The sequence below is a fragment of the Labeo rohita genome, chromosome 21 (assembly GCF_022985175.1).
Source record: "Labeo rohita strain BAU-BD-2019 chromosome 21, IGBB_LRoh.1.0, whole genome shotgun sequence".
NCBI lineage: Eukaryota > Metazoa > Chordata > Actinopteri > Cypriniformes > Cyprinidae > Labeo > Labeo rohita.
The window spans coordinates 7,873,912-7,897,313 of record NC_066889.1 but is presented as its reverse complement, the minus strand read 5'-3'; the positions used below and the strand labels follow the sequence as shown (position 1 = coordinate 7,897,313).

General features: G+C 37.2%; 1 protein-coding gene and 1 long non-coding RNA gene across 2 annotated transcripts in view; both read right to left on the bottom strand.

The window, feature by feature from the left end:
* The window catches only part of si:dkeyp-23e4.3 (rho GTPase-activating protein 7), a 91,796-nt gene extending 79,658 nt beyond the window's left edge, over nucleotides 1-12,138 (bottom strand). The window contains exon 1 of the mRNA XM_051093373.1: nucleotides 11,836-12,138. Within this exon, the coding sequence (XP_050949330.1) occupies nucleotides 11,836-11,956 (121 nt within the window). The 5' untranslated portion in view covers nucleotides 11,957-12,138. The remainder of the gene's footprint in view (nucleotides 1-11,835) is intronic.
* A 1,485-nt stretch (nucleotides 12,139-13,623) lies between these two features.
* Nucleotides 13,624-23,080, bottom strand: LOC127152619 (uncharacterized). The gene is made up of 3 exons (XR_007825114.1): nucleotides 22,328-23,080; nucleotides 21,918-22,022; nucleotides 13,624-13,965 (listed from the first exon to the last, which is right to left on the bottom strand). It is a non-coding gene; the product is annotated as an uncharacterized LOC127152619 (long non-coding RNA).
* Between the last annotated feature and the right edge of the window lie 322 nt (nucleotides 23,081-23,402).

Sequence of the window (23,402 nt, the reverse complement as noted above, 5' to 3'; positions counted from 1 at the left end):
CAGGGGGGGTCTACGCTAAAACACCAGTGTCTGTCAATAGTCGTGGAGTTTTTGCAGAACTCTGCCAAGAATCTCAGAACAGCCTCATCTGAGAAAGTGATTATTATTATTATTATTATTATTATTATTATTATTATTATTAATATTATGTTCAAACAACATGTTAAAGTGAATTGAGCGATGACCCCTTTAAGATATTTTTTTTTACTTGATACCATATCTTCCTCTATCCATAATACTGCTTTCTCCAGTTAAAAACACACACACACACACGTTTGTTTTTGTGAATTGTGGGGACTTTCCATAGACTTCTATAGTTTTTATACTGACCAAACAATACCACAGGCCGGTCCCCACCATGTCAAAAATTTCAGGTTTTACTATCCTTGTGGGGACATTTGGTCCCCACAATGTAGCAAGAACAAGTACACACACACACACAAAACAGTTTTAAATAAATATGTCCATGTGTTTTGATGTGAAATGGCAACAGGGACTTTATCACTAGAGGAACCATTTTTATTCCATTTTGACCAGAACCAGCGGATTAAAATTAAACTGTTTAAAATGTCTTAATGATGAATTTGTTTCTTACAAATGCACAGTCTTTTCACTTCACAGAACATCAACTGATTGACTGGAGTTGTGTGGATCACCGAGATGTTTTTATCAATTATTTGAATGCACGTTCTCACGGCTCCCATACACTGCAGAGGGCCCACTGATGAGCAAGTGATATACTGTAATGCTAAAAGTCCTAAAATAAATTTGGATGTACTTAAATGGATAGTTTACCCAAAACAAAAATTCTGTCTTTATTCACTCACCTTCAAGTTGTTCCAAACAGTACGAGTTTTTCTTCTGTTGACAACAAAAAATATTTTGATGAATACCTCGCAGGAAAACCATACGGGTGCAGGAGGAAGAAGAGACCATGATAGAGCTGACAGAGAGAGGAGCCAGTGTGGAGTCTTGGAAGTAAGTTCACGGACGGAACCAATAGAGACAAAAAAAACTAGGAGGCTGGAGTTTATTAGCAGTAGAGGAAGGACTACAGATGGGACAGGACATCAAGCATCCAGGCAGGCCCATCAGGGGTGTAAGAGGCACCCCTTACACCCCTTACCCTTACAAGGGTAGGAACTGGCTATGTCTCCCAGTCTTTCCAAGGCTCCTCATTCTACTTTTCAAAGAAGGACAGTGTGGGATGCTCAAACTCTGCAATGAACATTATGGCAGGCTCTGGCTCCATTGACTCTAATGTCAGCAACATGGTCACTGATATGACTTTTAAACGCATGCTTCTGAAATCAACCAGACACTCATCACAGCTAATGAAAACATCAACCTTAGAACTAACAAACATGAACATTGAGATTATGCCGCTGTATATGGCGAACCCCAGTTGAAATGCATACACAAGAACATGTTATTTCATTTAACATGTTTCATGTCTATTACTATCGGCGTGTCCTCAGAGCGAATACATGCTCTAGACTGCATTTTGGTCCAGGTGTATAAACACAGATGCTAAATGCTGCTGCAAATATGCTTAATATTTCACTCCTGCATACAATGCAAACTGCTAACATGACACTTAGTTAAAATTTGTTTACGGTTGCTCATTTTTTAATTCAATTAGGCAGGCCAAGCAATATACAGTACACAGAGATATGGATTAAAAGAACATTCCCTTATCTTAGATGTTGAATTCAGCTGTTTCTGAAGCACGCTGCAACTGCTACAGCAAGCACTAGTCATATATTTGAATGTTGAGCAGTGAGCTCATTGGCTAGCAATACAGGAGAGAACCAGTCAGCTGTGCCATGTGTTAATGATGTCATTATGTCAGACTGAGTTAGACCTATCAGACTGCGCCATCTAGAGTTTCATGCTAGAACTTTGTATGTAATAAAAAAATAAATAAATAGAAAAATTGTATTGATGTTTAAGTTTTAAGTTTTATATAAATGCTTCATATTAATTCTCTCTATACACCTATATAAACTTAATGTCAATAACTCTCTTCCTTGACTGATAGCTACTTGTTTGCATGGTCTTATCCAAAGTCAACATTACAAATAGTATCAAACATATAAAGTGACCTTTTTCTTGTAGTTTACCAGCAGCTTATTTTCTCTCGTTAGGTAGAGTTATAGCTCACTGGCTTCTCTCTGCTTTTTGTGTTCTAGTCAGCTGTTTTCTTATGTTGCACCATGTTCCTTTAAACCTGCTTATGCAGCATTATTTTGCCTTCATCTAACCCCAAAATGAGAGTGTCTTATGTTGGCCCAAACCACTTATTGCACAAGTAACAAACAAACAAACAAACAAACAAACAAACAAAAAAACATAGAAATATAGGAACATAGGAAAATACATAGGAATTCCATAAGAAAGGTGAGGAGAAATATAGACAGGTTTACAGCAGATGAATAAGAGTGAGGAAAGTGAGAAAGACAGGACCCAGGATGGAGTGAGCAGGTAGGTATGATGCCATGGATAAGAGAAGCAGTACAGCATTGGTGGGAGAGACAGATTTTTTGATAAGACTGCAGAAAGCCAAAAGGTAATAAATAGAGGTGCACAGGAGGATTGGGCAGTTAGTGTACAAATGTAAAAGCAAACATAAAAAAGGGAAGGACTTCTTTAGACCCGGGAAATTAAAGCACAGTGGTTGTCGCTGACAAATGCCTCTGTGAGTTCAACTGATTGAACTGCATACTGATTGGGAAAAGAGGTGTCGAGTGTACAAGTGAGAGGACTGCTGTCTGAAGACTGTGTGACTGAGTTTCTTTGGTATTAATAAGTGGATACACACAGCGTGTAGGGTGCAGATGATGTGAGTGTCCAATTCTATAATTTTTTTTCACCATTGCACATAGATGGATTTTTTTTTTCCTGACTGGATGTCTAGATGCTCCTGTTAGAAACATCTAACCTGAAACCTATAAGGGACAAATAGAGCTCACAATTAAACAAACACACACACCTGAGCCCACAAAACAAGGTTTAAAGGATAGAGATTTAATGAAGGTTTGATGGCATATTTTGTGTGTTCTAGTCATTACCTGTACAATAAATTAGCAGGTGGGGAAACACATACTGGTAAAGAGCACCATTTTGGTAGCAGAGGGCATGACACCAAGTTACTGTATTTTTATTTATTTTTTTTTTTTTGCAATGCCTACATGTCCACTGATGCTTTCCATGGATATGGTACATTAGGTACATTTGCACAGCTTATGTTTGGCATAACTACTACATGTAGCCTAGGCCGATTGTAAATACTTGTCTGTCTCTGCCAACATTTTTGCAATCTCCAAAAATTCCATCTGAAACAAACACAAGAGGCACTAAAATGTGAACAACAATTATGCCTTTTCACACAGTTGGTGATTACAGGGAAAAAAAGTAATGACTAAAAAAAATGTATTTTACTATATTAATTTTTTTTTCCTTTCATAATTTCACTCTCTAAATAAACTGCAGAGATTTTGCTAATGTGTTTATTTATCTAGAAACACAATTTTTAATTGTGCCCATTGAAGACAGCACATATTTCTCAAAATGTCATGATGTCCTTAGAAGTGTTAAAAGATTAGAAAAAGGAATATGCATTATACAACAGTTACTTTTGGTTCCCAAAGCTAATTGGTTGAGGGGTCTTTCCAGCTGTGTGGTGTTTTAACAGTATCAGCATTGGAACAGCTGTACAGTTTGTATTGCTCTGCTTGCAGCATTTCTCATGGCAGAAGAGCAAACCTGCTATAATTTTTGTCACAGAATGTAGTTTTAAGTTTTTTTTTTTTCTTGGAATGAGAATTAAACTTTAAAAATGGCAGAAATGGTGTGGGTGTGTTTCTGACTATTAATTTATCAAAATTGTGTAGACTACTAGTGTAGATGTAGATGAAGTAATTTTCAGATGTAACAAATAATCGATTTTGCTTTGCAGTTCTCTCGGTTGGTTGTGCATCTTTTTCTTTCACACTTTTTCCTTCCACTAGTCTTTCTGTTAACATGCTTTGATACAGCACTCTGTGAACAGCCAGCTTCTTTGGCAATGAATGTTTGTGGCTTACCCTCCTTGTGAAGGGTGTCAATGATTGATTGTCTTCAACTGTCAGATCAGCAGTCTTCCCCATGATTGTGTAGCCTAGTGAACCAAACTGAGAGACCATTTTGAAGGCTCAGGAAACCTTTCCAGGTGTTTGGAGTTGATTAGCTGATTGGTATGTCACCATATTCTAATTTGTTGAGATAGTGAATTGGTGGGTTTTTGTTAAATGTGAGTCAAAATCATCACAATTAAAAGAACCAAAGACTTAAACTACTTCAGTCTGTGTGCATTGAATTTATTTAATACACGAGTTTCACAATTTGAGTTGAATTACTGAAATAAATGAACTTTTCCATGACATTCTAATTTATTGAGATGCACCTGTATGTGTATATATATATATATAGTCTATCTTAAAGGATTCCTAAAATCATTCAGTGTGTTCAGTTTGTCGAAGACTTTAGAGATGGATGTGTGCTAAGTAACTATTTTTCAAACATCAAATGTCTATATTTCTCCCTTTAAAGTAGTGATTTGTGCCTTTTTTATGATTTACAGTTTTAGTAAATTGGCAATAAACAGAAACTTATTTAATAAATTCTTGACTCATTTCACATACTAACCAGAAGATACTTCTAATCCATTTCATGAATTAAGATAGTGAAACACTCCAAGATAACAACCACACCATGCTTCACATATTCTATGGGTCCCAAAAGTGAAAGCATGCCTTGGTCAGATGGCTCACGAGCTCAAAGCACAACTGTCACTTCCTGTCTGCATGTTCATTCTGTGCACACAAGTAGTGCTTCAGGGTTTAAACTAAGCCCAGCTTTAGAGTATAATCAAGGGATCCTAGCTTACTACTTATCATGAGTCTACTGGAAAGAATCTGCGATCTCTCTCCAGCTGTGCGTGAAACTAGATAAACTAGATAGAGATAAAAAATAAGAAAATAAATAAATAACATGAGGTGTTGGAAAGTCCAGGCAATTCAGATTCATCAGGTCCTTCTATATTGTCCTCCACCATGTGCTGATTTGATAGCATTTAGTTATCAGCAACCAGTAGAAAACTGAGGGACCCTGTAGCCCGTTTCAATAAATACAGTGCACTATAAAGGTAATATAAGCTCTTTATAAAATAAAAATAACAAAACAATGGGGCAATGAATTTATTTCTCCAGGGGATCAATGGAAGTAAGTCATTGATCAGAAGTATATTGAACTGAAGATCTACACATTAATGGAAAGTCTGAGCAATGGAAAGCCAGAGTTGAAATGTGCTCAGAATGATTTAGCCATTTTGCTGTCAGTACCTGCATCAAAAAAAGTTTCAGCAGATCATTTAAAACAGTGCAGAACTTCCTATTTCTCAACATGTCTCCAAATCAAGGGAGCTCGAGCTTAAAATTTTGTTTTTATAAGTGTGTGCAGGAAGTAGACAGAAATAGTTTGAAAAAATTGTTGAGACTTAACAGTGTATGCCGAAACTAGCCTCTTGAATATCTCCTAGACACTGTCTAGCCTTTTAAGGCTGTGAGACTCTCCATGCTTAAGTGAAAGACACTTAAAGCACAGGCTTTCAATAACAGTCATGCTTGCCAAGTGACACTACAGAAGACACTGCAGATTGCAGTGTGAAAAACCATTAGGTACCCTGCACCTTTGTAGCTCATACTGATGACACAAACTGCTGTAAGACATACAAGACTACCACTTATCAGGCTTTTGAACCAGAATAGCAAAGTGCCCCTGAAACAAGGGACAAAACTTTCAACTTCTAGTAATCTCCATATTGAGCAATAATAAAGATCTTGTTTCAAATTATGCTAAAGCCTTGATTCCCAACTTGGATCTTCAGCCCTGAAAGTTTAGCCTGTTCTGCTCACTTCTGGATGGTTATGTAATAAAAGATGTTACTGTTGCTATTTTTGGTGTGAAGAAAAGAGTCAGTTATTTCTTAAGTACTGTTATTTTTATTAGAAAACTTGTGTTTAACCTTTTGAAATATCAGCAAGTTAAATTAAATATTATACTAGTTGTTTTATTTTCTAATAAATAATTTATTTGTTTATTTAAATCTTTGTCAAATGATAGTGATTGACATAAAATTAACACTGAAATTTTAATAGACAATAAATGTTAAAGGGTAACAGGTTTGCAGATTTAAGCAAAATTAAACTAAAGGGCTAATTAGTTTGGGACCAAACACTGGTTTGTAATTTGTTGATAAATTTATATTTTCCATAAATTAAAAAAAAAGAAAAATAATTAACTTGAGTAACAAGATTGAAGGATTAAGCTTAACGTAATGTAGAGTGTGACAACGGAGTTGAGGATCCAAATGCAGGCTTTATTTAAACAAGATATGGTCAAACAGGCAGGGTCACCCACCAGCAAACAATAACATCGAAGGCAAAGACAAAATAGTAATCTAAAAAAATATTAAATAAACCGAAATATGCAAGGAAATTACTATTTTAGTAACAATATAGCATTATAAATATATATATATATATTTTTTTTTTATAGTCGCTAATCCCATTCCTACCTCTAAACCTAACCTTAACTATTTCTGTACAGTATAAAAAAAATCAGGTAAGACAGACAGATAAGTGCAATGACAATAAATTATTTATTGCAAAAATGTCAAAAGCAGAACCAAAAGTAATCCAAATTTCGATGCGTTGCAGCCGCAGTCCTCTTTGGTAGAATACAATAGTTTTGTATGAGATGCAGAGCAGAATTTAAGTTGTTAATCGCTGAAAATATTATTCAGATTTTTATCCTGATCCACTCTGTGAAGGTGCACTATTCTCATTCAAACTCACCTCACCAGAAACACTGCATGTCGCAATCAGCAATAAGCATTAGATTTTCCTGCTGTAAAACCTGTCGTAAAGTATCTTGAAGTGGCAACTTTTGAATTTGTAACAAGTGTGGGTTTTGATGCTTATGGTTGCTGCTCAGGATGGAGATGAAGATTGCAGAATAAAAGTTCGGGTTTGATTCTGTTCCTCGCAGTAATATGGATTCTGAAGATTTGGATTACAACGCACAAATAAAATTCATTCCTTTTGTAATTATGTTGCTTTTTTATGCATTTAATGGTTCTATTGTCAGTCACAGCATGTCAGAAAAAACTCCTTATGTCCCATGGCAAACAAAGTAAACATTACATGATAGGTAATGACTAAATAATTGCAGAAATGTTATTCATTTGAAGGGTTTAGAGTGTAGTCTTGCTTAACTTTATGTATTCTCTGAAACAAATTTGCAGCAGAAATCACACAGAACAAAATGTTGTCATTTCATTTTACGAAAAAAGTAAACAATTTAATAATGCAATTGAAAACATAATGCCATTGATGTGACAACTGAATGCAATAATAATAAAATTAATGCCACTATTTCAGTATTCATAAGGATTAATTTGTAGATCAGTAAAGTTGTTCATACATAAATAATTTACATTTTAGGTGCCATCAGTTTGTCAGTAATTTATGTTTAATTGCTGACAATACATCATTATTGTACGTTTTAGATTCTGTAAATGTATGTTTGGAAGAACCCCATTTTACGTAAAATAGGCTACATATGAATAATTATACAATCACGCTGGTAGATTTGCTTACCCTCTTGGAAATGTGTTGTCATGGTCAGATGATCTCATAAAGTCGTGGACATGCTTTAGAAAAATCTAGTTTGCATCTACTTTTTCTTTCCATATGAACTTTCTTTTCATATGAACCATATGAACTACAAAAAAAAAATTCTCTGTAGGCTCAAGTGGCAATGGATGTTGAAGGAAATGCTGTACAGTATGTATGTATGTACGGATAAAATCTTATTGTTAAGTCAGACTTGACATTGCATAACTCTTATTTGTGATTTGCACATAATCAGCAGTGCAAAGTGGAGCTGAAAAGTATTGATTTAATAACTTGCAGGGCTGCGGTGACAGTTTCTTTGGCTGTGCAAGGCAATTTTATGCATCATCAAAGGTAATGAAGGATCTTGATCCTTCCTTCAGGGAAAAGAGGAAAAGACTTTTGATTAGGCCATAACTCCAGATTATATTTTTGAACTAGGTAAAAACGAGGGAATGCTGAAGAGCCAATCTTTTGAAAATGTTTTAAAAGAAGGAAAATTAGGTCATTAGAGAGAGAAAAGTCATAAACAGTGCACTGAGTGTCATGGAGGACATTTTGGCAGTTACAGAGGTCAGCCCTCTAAGCAGCCATTTAGCATGTAAACTTTAATTTATGAGTTGTAGTGCAGCACAGCAGTGGGACATTCTGAAATGTTTTATTAGCAAACATATTATTGTATTAGCAGCACTGCATTATCCAATTTTTAAATTGATCCTCAGTGTTGGTCTTTCATTAAATTAACATAAACGTCTTGTTAGAGTCTTGAGGCAACCCATCCAATTGAGAAACACTAAATGCAAACACTTTAATTCTCAAACCACTGAATGCAGAAGACTTAAATCTGTGCATCCTTCATTAATTGGGACAAATTGGTTTCAAATGGAGTTTTAAGGGATTATTTGTATTTTTCTGGGTTTCCAGAAATTCTAGTTCATGATCATAGAAATGAATGAATGAATGAATAAATGAAAATTCTGCATTTAAAAAAAGTGAGGATTTGGGTGCAAAGACCATGCATAGAGCCACTACACAGAGTAACAAAAATTTCAACATAGTCAATGTCCAATCAACTCCTGATCACAAGGGACAATAGAGGGCGACTGAGCTAGTAAATCTTAGATGCAGCTGGTTTAATGATCCTTGGCCGGCAATGACAACTGTGATTATATATGGTTATTAGGATGTGTGAACGCCTATCTCATGCCAACCTTCGAGACCTATTTATGGAGAGGTCCATGTGTAAATATGTTACTCTAATCAGCTATTTGCATCTTTATAGCAATTTCTGACACATGCGATCAATCGCTCAATGGTTGGTGTAATACAGGCCAGTTTTATGTAGTTGACTGATAATTCTGATAGCCCAGATGATAGCTCAGTTTCATAATATTCTTTTGTATTTTTAGTAACTATTCTTTTGAATTTATAGTTACAGAGACATCAGCTAACTTTTGTTGTTTATGTTAGTCTTTCGTAATAATGTATTGTACAAATCAGATGGCATTAAATGTATTTTTCTATTTTGAAATATTTACCAGGTAAAGCCTAAGAAATGGAGAACTGCAGAGGCCCTAAAAAACAAGTCACTGGAATGTATTGTCTTACTAATGGACTACAATTCCAGCAAAGCCACTTGTGGAAAACATTAACAGACTCAAAGGACTACTGCTCTGTGATGTGCTGTAAAAATAAAAGTGTACTTAAATGCACTAAAACAAAACAAAAAACAAAACAAAACAAAATAACAACAAAATTAAACAAATACAAGAATGGACATTTGTAGTATATTCTTATTTGAGTTTTTTTTTTTATTTGTGCTAAATAAAACTGTAAAACTTATACAATATATTTCTACTTCAGTTAAATTGCAAAATTATACTAAATATCACTGATACTTAAATTGATTTTTAGTACATTGAAGTAGTGTACTAGAAAAAAAAAAGTTAGCAAAAATAGAGCACTTAAAGTACATCATGGAAGTGTACTGAAATAAATATTTAGAGCACTTTTTTTTTTTACCTGGGGAAGCCCATTACTTACTTTTACTAAAGAAATGTTAACAGTGACTGCTCTCAACTCATAACTGCAACTGTATATCTCTAAATAGTTACTTTGTTTCCTGTAATGGTGACTTCTCGTTCAAATTTCTTGTTTTCTATCTCAAAATCTGGGTTTAATTTTTAATTTAAACTCTCTCTCTCTCTCTCTCTCCCCATTTATTTATTTATTTATTTCTCTGAAATGGAAACAGGCTTTGATAATGTGCACTCACATGAGAAGAAAATTCCAGTCATATCGGTGATCTAAAATGCAGTTTTGTTCTGCAGGGTGGCTGCTATGCTGAGAACCCTTGACATTCCTCTGAATTATTGCACAGTTTTGGTTGCAGAATGAATGAATAAATTATGCCAGTGAATAATATTTATACAGTGGCAATAGTAACCAAAACCCTTTGCCACTACGTTCCTTTGCATTTCCTTTGCATTTATTGCATTGTTTATTACATTGCTTTAATAGGCTCGGTAAGAAAGATGTTTTTAAAAAATGTTTTTTAGTCATGACAACATTTTCAATCCAGGAATTGACGGAACGCAAGAATGTATGAATGCAATGTTCCAAAATCAAACAATTCCTCATAATAATCTGCAAACAAAAATCATAAAATGTTCCTGGATGTGGTAAAACGGAAGAACCCTCTTTTCTGATATTTTCTTTGCTGTGATTGTAGCTTCAAAATATGTGAAACCTGACCCCATTTCCTCCCATTTGTTTCCAGCTGTGTATGTTTCTTTTCCCTCTCTCGTTCTCTTTTTTCAAGATTGCAACATCTGGTGAGGCTTTCTCACAGTAATCTCTGGCACTAACAGGCCTGCTTTGCATCATAATAGAGCTCAGAAGTCTTTATACACAGTTCCTCTATCGTTCACACATGCGAACAGTGCTCTGACAGGCACACCAAAAACACGTGGCTCTGGTTCCTGTGATGAGGTAATGCCTCTTGGCAAGGGTGAACTAAGAGTTGACAGTACTGAATGGTGGAGACAATTTGTTCAGTATAAACCTTAGGAAAAAATAAGTGAAGCAATACAATAAAGAAGAAGGAAAAGTAATTATCATTGTTTTTGTTGCAAAGGCACTCACATGTATTCTCACATGCATTCTGACATACACCAGATACTGCAATACCTCACAGACCAGCCCACAATGATAAAAGTTTGAATCTTACTTGGCTAGATGTTAACTCCAGATGCCAGATCATAGTTTTGCAAGTACCTCATTGAAATGCTGCTTGGCCATGGTGTCATATGAAATGCCATGATAAATGTGAGTGTCTAGCTCTGTGACGCATTTAATTGGGGTGAATTAGTGTTTGGATTTTAATCGGCTTTTAGAAAACGTTCCTTATGCTAACATTGCTTCAGAGTTTATGGACCACTAATGTTTATAAACCACTCCTTGCATGCACCTTTGTGCATATGACTGTATTTGGACCAAGTTATAACAAGACTGGTCAGGGAGTAAATATTAGGACAGGCTTGTAATGTATGACGGACAGAAATCCCCACCCTTGAGCGAGATGAGGCTCCACTAGAGAGATGCAGAGATAGAAAAACTATCATGGAAAATTAGCAATTTTTTCAACCAAAGGCCATTTCCTGTGATGCCTGTGATGATCTGAGCAATTAGCTGGCCCTTGTTAACATGTCAGAGATTTTTTTAAACCACACTTCACTCAGAGCTTAAAGAAACATTATGACTGACACTTTCATAAGTGCATTTACTTGAGACTTTTTAAATTATTTTACACATTTGGAAAGCCAATAATCACTTTGAGCAGCTAAGTGGGATGACACAGATAATGACTTGGATAAAGTAGTTCCAAAAACTGTGCATGAAGGTACAGTTTATATAACAATAAATAACAATATTAAAATAAACATTTGGCTACAGTTTACATATAAAGCATTGAAACCAGAGATTTCCCAATGAATGTGCGCTACAGGTATTATTAAGCAAATGTTTAGATCAAATCACAGCAGTTACGCAAGCAAGAGTGCCAGTGAATCACCAAGCTGAGAAACACAGCAGAGAAACCCACAATCTATCCACAATTTACCTGAGAGACGCTTCTCACGTGCACTCTTCCAAAAAGTATCCCAAGCCTTGTTAGTGGAATCCTTTACGTGTTCACTAAAAGACCTCCTGAGTGGAGTTTTTACAGTGTGTGCCATATCCATACTCCTTCCAAGCCGTCCAGATGCATTTCACTTCGTCTATGTGCCGTGGATCCTCCAAGTAGAGCAGGAAGCCTGGAGAGAAGGAGGTTTCTTCTTACTAACTTGACAAGATGCAGAAAATGTGCATGTAGTTTGCCAGACACCCTCTAAAATGAGATTGTGTATGAGAAAGGGAAAGAAAGTCAGAGAGTGAAGAGGAAGGGGGAGAAAACTTTTTCTCCTAAGCTAGGGGTCAGAGGAGCCTGAAAAGGAAATAGCATTTTATTTCGGGTTAAGCGTCACTACCCCTCCTCATCTTCTTTGCCTCCAAGACAAAGTCAAAGTTGGGTATCTGTCCGGTCACCAGTCATACGCAATCATTCCCAAGCGAGACGCCAAGATAAATATTACATTTGGATGTCTCTTTTGCTGAAGGGTAGGGAAATATGCAAGGACTGTCTCTGTTTTTCTTTATCTTTGCTTTTTTTCTAGTCACTTTGGCTGTACCATAACTTCCCATTTCAAATGAGAACTTCCAGCCAACATTTGTATGTGGGGCCCATATGGGTATGAACTGGGCTGAAAAATGGGCCCCATATAGGGGGCCCATTGTCCGCCCCATATAGGTTGTCCGTAATGGCCCCATGTTAACTGCCCACGTGGATTTCATATAGGATTGAAGTTGTCACAAAGTGGGACCCAACTGGGCAACATGCACAAGACCCATCTTGGTCCCAGCTTTAACCCAGCTAACATTTGATTGTGGGGCCCATGTGGGTTTGACATGGGCTGAAAAATGGGCTCTATATGGGATTGTCCGTGGGTTCCATAATGGCCCCATGCCAATTGCCCACATGGATTCCATATGGGATTGCACTTGCCACTTGGTGGGACCCAACTGGGAAACATGTGCAGGACCCATCTCGGTCCCAGCTTTAACCAAGCTAACATTTACATGTGGGGCCCATGTGGGTTTGACATGGGCTGAAAAATGGGCTCTATATGGGATTGTCCGTGGGTTCCATAATGGCCCCATGCCAATTGCCCACATGGGTTTCATGTGGGATTACACTTGCCAACAGGTGGGCCCCAACTGGGCAACATGCGAAAGACCCATCTTGGCCCCATCTTTACTACATGGGCTGAAATATGGGTTTTAAGTGGGTTTGTCCATGGGTTCCATGTTGGCCCCATGCAACATACCCATGTGGGTTTTATGCAGGATTTACCTGGGCTTTAGGTGGGGCCCATCTAGGGATCATATGCAAAACCCATCTGGGTTCCATTTAAATATGGGTTTTACATGGGTTTGTCCACGGGTTCCATGTTGGCCCCATGCAACTTATCCAATGTGGGTTTTATGTAGGATTTCACTGGGCTTTAGGTGGGGCCCATCTAGGGAACATATGCAAAACCCATCTGGGTTCCATCTAAATATGGGTTTTACATGGGTTTGTCCACGGGTTCCATGTTGGCCCCATGCAATTTACCAATGTGGGTTTTATTTAGGATTTCACTGGGTTTAAGGTGGGGCCCAACTATGAAACATACACAAAACCTACCTAGGTCCCATCTTCAAACTCTATGTGGGAACTACATGGGATAAAGTATGGCTTGCAAGTGGGATTAAAAAAAAAAAGTTAAAGTTTTAAAGCATTAGCATTCAGCAGTACACAGTGAGATTGAAATCTTTTCAAATTTCAATTTTATTGAAACTACCCATCATATGCTATATTCTGATACCTAACTGTTAAAATCATTTAATTGTTAAAGTTAACAAACATTTTGAACTTGTATTTGAACCAGTGTTTACTGAAAGCTTTGAACATTTGCACATAGAAAACAGAGACAGTAAGAAACAGCAGCAGCAACTATACATTTTTCAGTACTGCTTACACTGCAGACAGACATTTGTGCATTCTAGACCCTCAGTCCTCCTCTGTCTCTTGTCCCAGTAAACCATTTTGAGAGTTCCCTCTCAGATTCTTGCTGGTTGATCTTTGACATCAGTGCAGTCTTCTTAACAGCCTCTGCAAAACAAATATATATACAAACATATTTAAAAATAGGACATTTTTAAATTTTTCAGGAAGATGAGGTATGAAGATGCTGCCCTCCACTACAGTAAGGAAAACAACAGAGTAAAAGCAAAGGTGCTTGTTTACAGGCTATTCCAATAACCTTTCTACAATGTGTTTAGTAAACGTGAAATATTATGTTACTTACACATGTTAAAATACTACAAAATAATAACTTTTACTTGGAGCAACTCAAGGGCGAGTAAATGACGACAGATTTTTTTGTTTTTGTCAACTATTCCTTTAAGAGTCTCAGTTTTAATAACTTAAATTAGAGCTGCATGATTCTGGATATATAGAGAATCCCATTTTTGTTTAGATTCAAACAGATATCAAGATTCTGAACATCGAACTAAAAATAAAGTGTAATTTACTAGAAGTTCTGTACTAGAAATACTATGACTGGAGTCTATTTAAAATGTTTAATCTTGAATGATTTTTTTTTTTTTTTTTTGTTTGAATTAATGATTAAATGACTCATGAATATATGTTGTTTCATTACTGGATGAATCTGTGTTTTTTAATGAATCTCTTGAATGATTCAATGACAAATACATGTGTTTAACAGTCACTTGTCAGCACCTACTGGTGTAACGTCACTGATATAATCTTTATCTGAATTGTCAACTTTGTTTCAAATGATTTGCTCTATTTTGATAGCTACTGTAGACATCAGTGATTATATCCAAACTAAACTTTTATCCCAGTACTTCTTCGATCATTTAAATAATTCTAACAGAAAAAAACGATAAGTGCTGTTGAAAAAGTGTGACACTGTTTTATTCCTACACATGACAACTGCCCTCTCTTTCTGGATCAGTAGGAACACTGACATGAAGCACTGTATTGCAAAAAAGCTCCATGTAAACAACTCAATCGAAATAAAAATGCTCAAACCGATTACGATTTCAATTACTTTAGAAAGGTAGGACAAACCTTTTCTAATCCATTACAAAGGACATGTAAACACTTGATCAAATTGATAACTGAACTAGAAAAGTTTTGCGCATGTGTAATGAAGTAGAAATGACATATGATGCACAAAATGAGCTGATGTTGTTGTAATATTATATTAAAGAACATAATAAATGACTGCAATGTCAATCAAAAATTCTCTTTCTACTTATCAACTGTGAAGTGGTGTAAGACAACATTGTCCAAGTGACCATTTCAGACTCTGATTTGCAGACACCTTGTTTTAAGCATGAGAAAGGGTGTTTTTATTGCTTGGTTAGTATAAGCAGCACAACACAAAGCTTTGTGGCTCGTAATCAGGAATCGAAAAGATAAGATGTTAAGTTTGCTTTTTAAAACAAATTGATGGTTACACTAGTCAAAGCTTGTTCCTGGAGATCACACCAGCTCCATTTCTAATCATCTGTTAAGATAGTTGCCTACAGGGTCTCCTACGATTAAAATTAATGGCTAGTGCTGCATCTGTTAAGATGGCTGCGACATTAAATGGCTACGCGGTGGCTGCGAAACCCTATCAACATCCATTGCCATGACTTATCGTGAGACGAAAAAAAAAAATACATTTTAGTCTCATAACATTGGTTAATGAAACTGCTGTAATTTCGCAACATTGTTTTATCAACAACATCGCAAAAGTTTTGTGCAAATCCGTGATGGAAATGCACCTAGTGTACTGTCTACACTGGATGCGGCACGGCACGGCACGGCACGACACGACACACAATAAATCCCAGCTGGCAAACTGATGCCTCGTTTTATTTATGATGTACTGACAAAGTTTAAAGGGGTCATCGGGTGCCCATTTTCCACAAGTTTATATGATTCTTTAGGGTCTTAATGAGAAGTCTTTAACATACTTTGGTTAAAATTTCTCAGTGGTAGTGTAAAAAAAAAAAACCCACCCATTTTACCATCAGCCCTTTTTAGAGTGAGCCATTCTGTTCCATGTTCCTTTAAACGCTAATGAGCTCTGCCACCCCGCCTCTATCTCCTGTGGGGTGACGATCAGTAATGTTTACTTTAGCCGCATTTAACCGCAAAACTTGCTAACTAGCACATTATTAAGAAAAGGCGAATTGCAAAGATGCATAAAAAACACCCATATACTCACTCACCTTCTGCTGTAGGTGAAACTAGATTACAAACGATTCGCGTGAACAGACGCATTTATGTAGGCTGCTGGGCACATTTCCTTCAAAAACAAAAGTAATGTTAATCCTCTGCATCTCAGATGTCAGGAGTAAATGATGAGTGCTACTATGTGCATTACTGCATCCAACAATAGAACACCTCAATTGCTCAATCGGAGATAGTCTTGTCTTCCCCTTCACTGGAGTCGAAACAATAATGGTGGTCAGACTGTTCTCAGCGCTCACTCGGCTCAGTTAGGGTGGGTTTAAGATAAGACTGTCATGTCAATCAACTATCGTGGGAGCGGCCTTGGTCGGTGTGACATCACACCGACAAGACGCTGACAATGATCTTATTTGAAAAAAGGCATATTACTTGGATTACATCGGATTTTTCCCATATTAAGATTTAAAAAATTCCACTGTGTGAATTTATATCATTATAGGGTGGTTGTGTACACACACTGTCAACACACACTTATGTTCAAACTTGTAAAAATGAGTTTTGTATCCGATGATTTTCAATGGTCGCTTGGCCACATCTAGTGTAGACAGACTTTAGCTGTCACGGCATGACAACTGTCACCTCTGTTTTAGACACGGTGTTAGTAATTTACGAATAAGATTAAGTGGGGTTTGGATCGAGATTATGATCTTTAATTGATTAATCGTGCAGCTCTAATTTCCGATAATATATGTGTCTCTATCTATTTATGATAATATTTGAAGAGAAACATTACACTTTTAATTCAGAATCATAACTATACATTGTATCAAAGGTATAGTTCACTCAAAAATGAAAATTGTCATCATTTATTCACCCTTTTGTTGTTCCAAACGTTGGTAACTAGACAGATGACGGGCCCCAATGATTTCCATAATATTTTTTTTCCTACTATGAAAGTTAATGGCTACTATGAACTGTTTGGTTATCAACATTCTTCAAAAATCTTTTTGTCTTCAACAGAAGAAAGAAATTGGTCCTTTTTCTACACAAGTTCATCAGACAGTGGTGAGTTGAAATCATTCTACATCTACGTCGGCAGCGAGGGATTCACATGTGATAAATGCAGGGAAATAGTTAGGCTGACAGAGAAGATTTCAGAACTAGAGACACGCATCCAAACTTTAATCGAGGATAGTAAGAATGTGAGGGCATTAGATATGGCTTTGGATGCGACTAGCTTAGGAAGTCCCGTACAGTCCCGTTCGGTTCCGGTAACTTCGCCTTTGCAGCAGGGCAACTGGGTGACTGTGAGACGGCATAGTCGCGGGTCAAAACACCGCTCTTCCGTTCCGATCAGAACATCAAACAGGTTCTCCCCACTCAGTGACGCACCCACTGAGAAACCTGATCAAAGTGCTCTAGTTATTGGCGATTCTATTGTACGGAACGTGAAAATAGAGACACCAGCCACCATAGTCCAATGTTTACCGGGAGCCAGAGCGCCTGACATCTTGGCAAATTTAAAAGTGCTGGCTAATGCTAAACGTAAATTCAGTAAGATCGTTATTCACGTCGGCACAAATGATGTTCGACTTCGCCAGTCGGAGATCACTAAAAATAATGTTAAAGAGGTGTGTGAACTTGCAAGTACGATGTCAGACACTGTAATTTGCTCTGGTCCCCTCCCTGCGTATCGTGGTGACGAGATACATAGCAGACTGTCGTCACTGAATGGCTGGATGTCTAAGTGGTGCCCGCAGAATAACATAGGTTTCATAGACAATTGGACAAGTTTTTGGGGCAGACCTGACCTGTTGAAAAGAGATGGTCTTCATCCCTCCAGGGGTGGTGCTGCCCTTCTCTCTAGTAATATGGCATATAGTCTTAGAGTTTGCACTTGACTAACTGGGGCCCAGGTCAGGAAGCAGACAGACTGGCTAATCCGACCGTCTGCTAGCCGCCTCACGTCACCAGAATCAGTTAATTCTCAGCACATAGAGACCCTTTCACCTAGATATCATGCTATAGAGACTGTGTCTGTTCCCCGAGCTAGACAATACAAAAGACGTCCAAACCAATTTAAGAGTAACAATCTAATCAACGTTCAACAAATAAAAACTTACATAATACAGAGAAACAAATGATAAAACTTGGCCTTTTGAATATCAGGTCCCTCTCGACAAAAGCGCTTTTTGTAAATGATATGATCATTGATCATAATCTAGATGTGCTATGTTTGACAGAAACCTGGCTAAAATCAGATGATTACATTATCTTAAACGAGTCTACTCCTCATGATTACTGTTATAAACATGAGCCACATCTAAAAGGTAAAGGGGGAGGTGTTTCTACAATTTATAGCAATATTTTTAGTGTTTCACAGAGAGCGAATTTCAAGTATAACTCATTTGAAGTAATGGTGCTTCATATAACATTATCCAGAGAAACAATTGTTAATGATAAATCCCCTAGGACGTTTGTACTTGCTACTTTATACAGGCCACCAGGGCACCATACAGATTTTCTTCAAGAATTTGCTGATTTTATATCTGAGCTGGTGTTAGCTACAGATAAGGTCTTAATAGTAGGTGACTTTAACATCCATGTTGATATTGAAAATGATGCGCTGGCAGCTGCATTTACAGACATTCTAAATTCTATTGAAGTTAGACAACAGGTGTCCGGTCCCACTCATTGTCGAAATCATACTTTAGACTTAATACTGTCACATGGAATTGATGTCAATGCCGTTGAGATTCTGCAGCAAAGTGATGATATCTCTGATCATTATCTAGTCTCGTGTATTCTCCAGATGACTAAAACTGTAAATTCAACTCCTTATTACAAGTATGGTAGAACCATCACTTCTACTACACAAGATTGCTTTCTAAGTAATCTTCCTGACTTATCTGAATTCCTCAGCATGTCCAATAGCTCAGAAAAACTTGATGATGTAACAGAAACTATTGACTCTCTCTTTTCCAGGACTCTAGATACGGTCGCTCCTCTGCGCCTAAGGAAGATTAAGGAAAATAGTCCGACCCCGTGGTATAACGAGCACACTCGCGCCCTAAAGAGAGCAGCCCGGAAAATGGAGCGCAGCTGGAGGAAAACAAAATTAGAGGTTTTTCGTACTGCTTGGCGGGAATGTACTCTATCGTACAGAAAAGCGTTAAAATCGGCCAGATCTGACTACTTTTCGACTCTTTTAGAAGAAAACAAACATAACCCTAGGTATTTATTCAATACAGTGGCTAAGTTAACAAAAAATAAAGAACCAACAGGCACTGACTATGCCCATCAGCATAGCAGTAATGACTTTATGAACTACTTTACTTCTAAGATCGATACAATTAGAGACAAAATTGTCACTATGCAGCCGTCAATTACAGTGTCGCATCAGATAGTGCGCTATAGATCTCCTGGGGAACAATTCAACTCATTCTCTACTATAGGTCAGGAAGAATTGTATAAACTTGTTAAATCATCTAAACCAACAACTTGTATGCTAGACCCTATTCCATCTAGGCTACTAAAAGAGATGCTTCCAGATCTCATAGATCCTCTGCTAAATATTATTAATTCATCACTGTCATTAGGATATGTCCCCAAAACCTTCAAACTGGCTGCTATTAAGCCTCTAATTAAAAAAACACAACTTGACCCCAACGAATTAACTAATTACAGACCTATCTCGAATCTCCCATTTCTGTCAAAGATATTAGAAAAGGTTGTATCCTCACAGTTATCTTCCTTCCTACAGAAATATGATATCTGTGAGGATTTTCAGTCAGGTTTTAGACCGTACCATAGTACTGAGACTGCTCTTATTAGAGTTACAAATGATCTACTCTTATCATCCGATCGTGGTTGTATCTCTCTGTTAGTGCTACTGGATCTTAGTGCTGCGTTTGATACTGTTGACCACAACATTCTCTTGAATAGACTTGAGAATTATGTTGGCATTAGTGGTAGTGCATTGGCATGGTTCAAATCGTATCTATCTGACCGCCATCAATTTGTGGCAGTAAATGATGAGGTATCATATCGATCTCAAGTGCAGTATGGAGTACCACAAGGCTCAGTACTAGGGCCGTTACTCTTTACGCTTTATGTTACCCTTTGGGTGATATCATCAGGAAATATGGTGTTAGCTTTCACTGCTATGCTGATGATACCCAGCTCTATATTTCTTCGCGGCCTGGCGAAACGTACCAATTTGAAAAACTAATGGATTGTGTAGTTGAGTTAAAAAATTGGATGACAAGTAATTTCTTACTGCTAAATTCTGAAAAAACAGAGGTGTTAGTTATTGGGCCTAAAACCTCAGCGTGTAATAACCTAAAACACTGTCTAATACTTGATGGCTGTTCTGTCAATTCTTCGTCATCAGTTAGGAACCTAGGTGTGCTATTTGATGGTAATCTTTCCTTTGAAAACCACATCTCTAGTATTTGCAAAACTGCATTTTTCCATCTCAAAAATATATCTAAACTACGACCTATGCTATCAATGTCAAATGCTGAAACATTAATTCATGCGTTTATGACCTCACGGTTAGATTATTGTAATGCTTTATTGGGTGGTTGTTCTGCTCGCTTAATAAACAAACTCCAGCTGGTCCAAAATGCAGCAGCTAGAGTTCTTACTAGAACCAAAAAGTATGATCATATTAGCCCGGTTCTGTCTACACTGCACTGGCTCCCTATTAAACATCGTATAGATTTTAAAATCTTGCTAATTACTTATAAAGCCCTGAATGGTTTAGCTCCCCAGTACCTGAGTGAGCTCTTATCGCATTATAGTCCCTCACGTCCGCTGCGTTCTCAAAACTCTGGCAATTTGATAATACCGAGAATATCAAAATCAACCGCGGGCGGCAGATCTTTTTCTTATTTAGCGCCCAAACTCTGGAACAATCTACCCTACAATGTTCGGGACGCAGACACACTCTGTCAGTTTAAATCTAGATTAAAGACCCATCTCTTTAACCTTGCTTACACATAACAAATCCACATTCTTATAATTCAAATCCGTTAAAGGATTGTTAGGCTGCACTAATTAGGTCAACCGGAACCGGGAACACTTCCCATAACACCCGATGTACTCGGTGAGAAGAATGAACTCGGTCAGAAGAATGGCATCTACGCTAATATTAGTCTGTTTCTCTCTTATTCCGAGGTCACATTAACCACCAGATCCAGTCCGTATCCAGATCAGATGGTCACTGCAGTCCCCCGGATCCAGTCCGAACCCAGCCCAGACGGTGGATCAGCACCTAGAGACGACCTCTACAGCCCTGAATGTCAGCGGAGTCCACATCAACTAGATGAGCCCCAGAGACGGATCCACATTGAAGACCACATCACCTAGACGGCTGTCGGCACAAGACCACGGGAACTTTGGCCAGAGGAGAACTGGCCCCCCGACTGAGCCTGGTTTCTCCCAAGGTTTTTTTTTCTCCATTTGTCACCGATGGAGTTTTGGTTCCTTGCCGCTGTCGCCTCTGGCTTGCTTAGTTGGGGACACTTTCTCTTAACACAATATTGCATTTTATTTTATTGTTTTTGATTAACTACCTTTACCTATAATGTGAGTGTTTAATGTTGCCTTTGGCATTGTTGATGTACTGTTTCCTATTTAATACTGTACAGCCGCCTTGTCACAATTCTGTATTGTTAAAGGCGGTATATAAATAAAGGTGACTTGATGAAGGGTAAATGATGCCAGAACTTTCATTTTGGGGTGAACGTTCCTTTTAAGAAAATTATGTAGAATAAAATTAAGCAAAATCACTACATTTACTAAAATCAAAACATCTCACACATTACAAAAAAACAGTGAATCCGTACCAGATGTGAGAGTGCAATGTAGCAGGTAAAGGACAATCCTCCTTCAAATTGGCAGTGATCAGCTGGATCCTTGGTGAATCTGTAGTGGGGTGGGCCCGACGAGTCCTTAAAAAGAATAATTTCTTTTTTTACCATTCCTTTACAATATTAAACAAAACATATTTAAATTGTACTGAAATTTGCCATTATAAGCCATAAGTCAGCTTTGAAACTGTTAGTTATGATCGAAACATGAACCTAATGCATAACAATACCATCGGAAAAATGTGAATCCCCAAAAGAAAGACAAAGAGGATTCACAAAAAAACTGACTCTTCCCATAGATATCATAGCAAGGGAAATACAACTGTATCTAAAAAAAAAAAAAAAAATTGTACACCACAATTAAATCTACCATAATATAATTTTACCTGCAGTTGCATTTATCCTGATATGACACATCTGAAGGCTGTGATGTTCTCCAGTGAATAAAATAAAGGACTGAAGATGGTGACAAGTTCTATTTCCTTTTCTTTGCGCCACCTCAGAAAAAGAAAGACAACAGGGAAAAAAGTTACTCAGATTTTCTATCACCAGTGGAGGAAATGTCTTACAAATGTACTTATAATGATTATAATCATAATTCAGGTCTGGAAACAGTGGTTAAAACTGACTAACATTTTACTGTAGTCTCTGTGTTGGGTGCCTGTTTTCCCTGAAAAACGTGTGCTTGATCTAAAAATGTGAACCAATATCTTATGATTAGAAGTTATCAGTATTTGAAGAGATGAAGTAAAAAATATACTCATAAACGGTCATCTACAAAAACATAACACTCTTATACAACACTCTCAACTCTCCTATATATTCCAGTGTTTTCGAGTGTGAATTACAGTTTAATTACTCACTTCACTTATTCCAGTGCTCCTTTACTTCTCATGAGTTTGAGTTTTAAACTAAACATTAATACACACAAACACACACCAACTTCCCCTGGTGAAAAAACCAGCATATGCTGGTAGGTATGTTTTGATCCTGGAATGCTGGTTAGGTAGGTTTTGATGCTGGTTTAAGCTGGTCCTTAGCTGGTTTAAGCTGGTCCTTTGCTGGTTTTTGCTGGTCAAGGACCAGCATAAACCTGCAAAGGACCAGCTTAAACCAGCATCAAAACATTTTTTCACCAGGGTCAAACACTAATTAAGTTGGCTTGAGAAAGCCAACTTACTGATATGCTATTTAAACTTCCAGTTATTAAGTTGGCTTGAGAAAGACAACTTACTGATCTGCTATGGCTTGAGAAAGCCAACTTACTGATATGCTACTTAAACTTAAAGTTATTAAGTTGGCTTGAGAAAGCCAACTTACTGATATGCTATTTAAACTTCCAGTTATTATTAAGTTGGCTTGAGAAAGCCAACTTACTGATATGCTATTTAAACTTCTTATTATTATTATTAAGTTGGCTTGAGAAAGCCAACTTACTGATCTGCTATTTAAACTTCTTAT